At 43.3% G+C, this 6,151-nt stretch overlaps 1 protein-coding gene across 2 annotated transcripts; it reads right to left on the bottom strand.

Moving 5' to 3' along the window:
- Positions 1–3,136: 3,136 nt before the first annotated feature.
- LOC147187771 (melanocortin-2 receptor accessory protein 2A-like) lies at positions 3,137–5,039 on the bottom strand. Of its 2 annotated transcripts, none has more exons than XM_086101181.1 (3): positions 4,636–5,039; positions 4,342–4,441; positions 3,137–3,996 (listed from the first exon to the last, which is right to left on the bottom strand). In XM_086101181.1, the coding sequence occupies exons 1-3, from the start codon at positions 4,745–4,747 to the stop codon at positions 3,558–3,560; spliced, it is 651 nt and encodes a 216-aa protein (XP_085957307.1). In that variant the 5' UTR covers positions 4,748–5,039; the 3' UTR covers positions 3,137–3,557. The 2 variants fall into 2 exon arrangements, with proteins under 2 accessions (XP_085957307.1, XP_085957308.1); XM_086101182.1 differs by having other exon boundaries at positions 4,821–5,039.
- Positions 5,040–6,151: the final 1,112 nt, after the last annotated feature.

Raw genomic sequence — 6,151 nt, 5'->3', positions numbered from 1 at the left:
GTGATGCCTTCAGTGCGCCTTGTTCCAACAGCTTTTACATACCAAACCGGTCAGGTGGCAATTTTTATTAGGGTTTTTTTTTTTTTCTGGGTGCAATTAGTCAGTGAACTGTAGCTTTGGCTCATCATCAAGAATCACGCGAGATATGTTTGCATGGAGGAACTGATGACACTCACTCACACATTCAATTTATATCGAGATCCTAGTTGAGGTCAATGCATCCATTTTTCGGGGAGGGCTTGAAAATATATCTTTAAAAAAATGTATTAATGGAAGCTATATTGAAACCTCTTTGTCACTGAATCTAATTATAACCAGTATTTCAATTGGGATGAACCCTGTGGTGTGGTTTTGTTGGTTATTCCTGTTGCCCTCTCCAAGAAGTGTTTCCTCACCTTTGGCATGTCAAAATTGTATTGTGTTAATTACCAAGCGCACATATCGCAAGATTTTGATTTTCACTTGCGCTTGGATTGTTTATACAAACAAATAATGCCCAAATGTCTTGACTTCCGCTGCGGGGTCTCTATTGTGCTATAAATGTGTTAGTAGTAGGACTGTGTGTTAAAACAGAACCCCCCCCCCCCCCTCAGATTTCCCGACCCACGAGCATTTGAACGCAGCACGAGGCTGAGCTACTTTCCATGTTGAGGGTGGTGGTGGTGGGGGGGGGGGGGTGATGACGCATCGGTTCCAGCTTTTCTCCAATGTGCTTGCGCTTTTTTTTTTTAATTTGGCGGTTTGACTCAGTCTGCCTTTTTAGAGGGAAGCACAATTTTAACCCCTTAACCACCGACAACATTCGTCACGAAGACAAACAAAGAAGTTTTCAGCTTCGCGCGTTGGTTTTAATAGTTTTTTTTTCTTCACGAGTTTGATACTTTTGCCTCCCGGCCGGTGTCTGTTACTTATTATTGCACGCCGAGTCGTGTTTACAGTTGAAACATTGCACAGCTCAGCTTTGGCGACAACTGTAAATCAACCGCGATAAGGTTTGCTATTCATGTTATAAAAAAAAGTTGATCCTTAACCTGGATGACTGCGTGCAAATAAAACAAATCGCACTTGTGCAAACGCGCCAAATCGATTAATTTCGAAACGAGTCAGTTCGACGGTCTCTTACCATGATCACACTGGTCTCCGGTAAGTCCCCCTCATGGACTGAACTCGTCCCCCCCTCTGGTGCCCGATGAATATTTAAGGGCGCCTCGCACAACGAACCCTCTTCGGCCGCCAGTCGCTATTATGTGTCATTTGGGGTTGGATTTATCTTTTGAGAGGAGTGTTAACTCGTCTTCCGCGGTTAATAAGGGAACGCGGTTGCCGATGGAATCTGGCCGGCCCAGCTCTCACACACCCCGAGGCGTCTTTTCACGGAGCGCGCGCGCACACACAAACACACACACGTACGCACAAGATTTGTTGTGCCACTATAAAGAGACGTGCGGACAGACGGTTGCTTCTTGGCTTGATTTTATATCTATAACTATATCGATATCACTCCTGATGACCGAAGACGAGAGAAATACCGTCTTGATGTCGTTGGGGGGTGAAACTACAACGTATGGCTCCCCCTGCAGGAATGAACCTCAAGACTGGTGAATTTGATTTGAATGGTCTCAAAACTTTTAAATGCACATCTCCAACTGTTCTCTTGCACTACTTTTTGCACAACTTGCGTTTTCGAGCAAGGAGCTGTTGGGAACAGCATGTTGTGCAAAAAAACAAAAAAAGAGACTGACACTCAACGGTGAGAAGGGAAAGTAAGTTTGCCGATAACGTTACAGTGCAACCTGAAATGGTACCTGGATTTGGGGTAGTGTAGTTACTCTTAGTTGCAAACTTCTACTGAGGGGTGTTTGTAAAATTTTGCCAAAATCTTAAAGTTACCTGAAGTCACCACAAATGCAGGCTGTTTTCAGAATAAATGACCAGATTTAACGAATTTTATGATTTGTCCACATAGATCAGCAGTTCGGACAATCGTGTATAAAATTTGGGAAAAATGATCATGCAACAATGACCAAAAAAAGAAAATTCCTGCGTTTCTCTGAGCTTTTGTCTCTCTGAGCTTTTGTTTTTCGAATTGCACTGCGGGTCGAATCGAGTGCCCTCATCGGCCCTTATATGGCCCACGGGCTGCAAGTTCCCCACCCCTGCTTCAGAAGCATGCATAGCGTGTTTCTCAGGTTTGTCCCACATGACTTATTCATGTCCAACTGACACCTGACTCCCTCATCCACCTAATTAAACATTTAAATGCTTCTCATTTGCACTCAAGTTTGTTTATTTGTTTAATAATGTTCTTGTGAAATGCATGAAAAGCAGGAAATGGAACGAATGATACCAACCAATTTTAATTTGCTAAGCGCGAAGACATCAGGGTTTTGACAACAGACTAACTTGTCATGAGAGGGGGGTGGGGGGTGTGGGGCGATGTGTGTGTGTTTTTAGTCAGAGCTCAGGAAAAAGTAATAGAAATGAAAGCATACTGATCTATTTTTCCAGAATCAATGTACCGATAATACACAAACGTCAACACTGAACCTTTAGGGCATTGAAAGTTTTTTTTTTTTCCTTTTTCATACCTCCCCGTGTGACACATCTATCCAATAATAGCCTTTTGTCACACTCTGGCCACTCCGCCGTGCGCTGCTGTGTTGTTGAGTCAGACATCCTTTTGTGATCTATCGGAGCTCTCAGCAGATTTCAGACCTTTGCCAAGGCCAAACAATAAGAGTTTCCCTTGGCTGGCTTTTCTATTAACATGCTTTTCTCATATCCATTGAGTTTATATTTCAATTAAAAGGACATTTTTCCTTGCAAAGAGTTGGAAAACCAGTCCAGGTGTTTACGTTTAATCAACAAGGCACACCTCCAAAAAAGCTCATGGCACCCCACCAAACAAAAAATATCACCCAAAGAAATATGTCCGCTATGGGAAATATTGATAGTTCCATCTCAGTTTACCCACAAACACAACACAGGTGAATTCTTCTGACATTTCAAGGGAAGGGCATTTAATTGTTCTCCCTGTCAAAGTTTTGTTGTTCCGTCGGCGGATAATTTGACTCGGGGTATTCATGCCGCGTGGAGTCCTCGACACCTCCGACGCACTTCGAAGTCGACAAAATGGAGTCACGGGTAAGTCCCCATTATTTTCTGCAAGTATAACTTTGGTCTGTAAAACGGAGATGACGTTAGCTAATATTAGCGAACGCTAATGATTGAGTTAAAATGACGTAGTGCGTTGCTCATTGAATTCATTTTCTTCCTTATTTAACCCTTTCATGCAACCTGTAACCTGATAACCAGATAAGCTGGTCCACTGTAGTCACCACTGTCCCTGAAAGGGTTGAAAACTGTTCTTGTAGTATAAACGACTTTGCTACCTGCTAGCATAAACGTAAAGAGCCTTGAAACTTTTATCTGTTGGTTCATCTGATTTCCGAGCTTGCGTGACGTCCCAAATAGTTCCAGGCAAGAGGAAGCAAACATTCCAAACATTTTTGTCGCTCTCTTTCTAGTTCGAATGTTGGACGCTGTCACCGCGGAGATCACATGTCCCGATCCGGTGTGATTGGCGGCCCGCACAGCGGGTCATCTTCTCCCAATGAGGAATCGTGCTCACAAGTGACGAAGTTTGGGATGTTGAAGTGGGACAAGAAATCACAGTCCGTATCTGTCCTCGTCTCATCTGCGAGGAGTCCATCGAAAGGTAAGATGACCCTCGTATCTTCATCCTCCTGTTCGGTCACCGCGGGGCCGGTACCTACTGACTGGTTGAAGGTCCCCTGCGGTCCATTCTGCTTTGTTCCCGGGTTTTGCCACCGCTTACCCTCGTCCTCCTTACTGATATAGAAATTAAAATACGAGCGGAATTCAGCCAGGAAGGCACGAGAAACGGCATTGTTTTCGTCAGAGTCGTCGTCTTTCTGACAGATGATGTTCACAAGACCGTTTCCTGGACCGGGCAGGTTCTCGTTGTCTAAATTTCTGACAAGAAAAAAAAAACAAAAAGACACAGTCAAACACTGTTTTCGATATAGGGTCATGGGTGAGCTGGAGTCGAGCTGAGATTATATTGGGCGAGTGGCAAGGTACACCCTGGACTGGTCGTTAGCCAGAATGACAGCAAAAATAATCAACCCACAACATTAAGTGAGGAGCATTAAAAAAAAAAAAAATCTGCCTTTAACAGGGGTCAACTCGTTTTCGGTCTGTTTATTAATTTAAATTAAAAAAAAATCTTTAGAATTGCATTTAAAAACGCAAATGGATAAATCAAATGGAGATGATCTTTTCGTGTGTGCGCGAGGAGGGCAATTGCGCAATACTCACTCTTGTTGCGGCGCCCCCGTCTTTGTGAGCATCGTGAGCACAAAAAACATGAAAATGACGAACACCGCAAGTCCGACCCAGAAGCCGATGACGATGGAGTCTGCAATGAGAGGGAACCAAAAAAAAACAACAAGATAGAATTTAACCATAATCTTGAATTTTTGAACGTTTGTCCAATTGACGTCGCAACGTGCGTAAAACCAACTGTAGTCATCATCATCATCAGGCGGGCGACTGACTTACGACTATCGACGGGGGGAGAAAAAAAGCATCGATTTCACATGCCAGGCTTACATCTGTGTGCTTTGAGTCCCTCAAATGACACGGGCTCGTCGTCGTAGTATTCATATTGCCACACGTAGTCGCCGCGCCGCGCGCTGCTTTGGCTCCGGTTGTGCGAGCTCATGTCATCCAGCCTTCAACTTGTCCGTTCGACAAGCTCAACGGACGCGAAAGGCAAAAACAAACCCGAAGTTTACCTTCCAGGTTTGGAATCCTCCACCGTGATGATAGTTTGAGCTGCTCTGGGTTTATGTTTACAAATCCATCCATCGATCCTTAATCACGCATTATGGGTTACTTTCGCGCAACGGCTCAAATGTGAGCGGATTATGTCACAAGGCAATTAAACAGACACGTCATTTGGGACTGAGACTAAAAGATCAAGTCGGGGATGTCACTCGGCTGAATCCCAAAGACCGAAATGAGCTGAGCGCTGTACAGTTTGCACGGTTAGTACTTAAAGTGCACATTTTAGTGATCGTCAGAAACCGTACAATCGCGCCCTCTAGTGGCATTAAGCAGGAACTGCCTCACCTGAAACAAATGTGACTTTTACCAAGCGATCATCTTCACGCTCTTTATAAAACTAGCCAATTACAGGTGTGGGGCAGAAGTCACATTTCAAATAATAAGCACCGGAATCATATGACGTAATTTCTCCTTGCATTTGATTAGTATCATATTTCAGATGGATGACTAGTTCTGAACAGAGGTCAAAGAATAATGCTGACACACACAAAAATGCTTACTTGTTACTGACAAGTTGTCGGTAATGTAAATGTGACATTTCCCTGTGCGATATATCCCTCCGATAAAAGAAGATTCAATTTCTGTCAATAAAAAAAATGATTCGATTCAATGCCACTCGCGTCTCTTAAAATGGAAAAAAAGATTTTCCGGTTCAAACCAATTTTTGTTACGCCCAGAATATTTACTGAAATAAAAATGAAAAGTTGAAAATGTGACTTACACCCAATCGGTTGTTTGAGTGTCAAGTCTCAGACTAACCGTAAAAATACCATTTTTTATTTTTTTATACAGCAAAAATGAAAATGGTCCTCTTGTAGCGTGATTAGTTGCTGTTGCAGTTTCTTTTTTTTCACCCTCTTTGTGTAAATTACCTTTTGGCATTTGGCTAACTCATTCAGTATACTCAAAATGTGAACCTGGAGTCTGCAGTTTCATTCGTAAAGTGTGAGATGATGAAAGAGTTGACATATCGCTTCACCCACGTTACTCAAAATTGGGTTACATCGTGTATTTTTATTGGGCTTCTTCCGATGCCTGCAAATGGCTTTGCATCCGGACTGCTGGTTTCCAAGGTAACAGTCAGGACTTCAATTAAAAAGAGGATGCGATGCATCCCGACTGGCAAGCTCTTGAGTGCAGGAGCATATTACCCACCCCCCCTGACCCCCCCAATCAAGGGATGCATCAGAACAACGTGACCTGATTGCATGTTTGGGTTAATGTTAATCAATTGTCTCTGCTCCCCTCCCCGTTAGACTTAATTGCTTTGTCATATTCA

Source organism: Hippocampus guttulatus, chromosome 20 (assembly GCF_054856545.1).
Source record: "Hippocampus guttulatus isolate MCC_2025c chromosome 20, RoL_Hgut_1.0, whole genome shotgun sequence".
Lineage (NCBI taxonomy): Eukaryota > Metazoa > Chordata > Actinopteri > Syngnathiformes > Syngnathidae > Hippocampus > Hippocampus guttulatus.
This window is presented reverse-complemented; position numbering and strand designations above follow the sequence as displayed.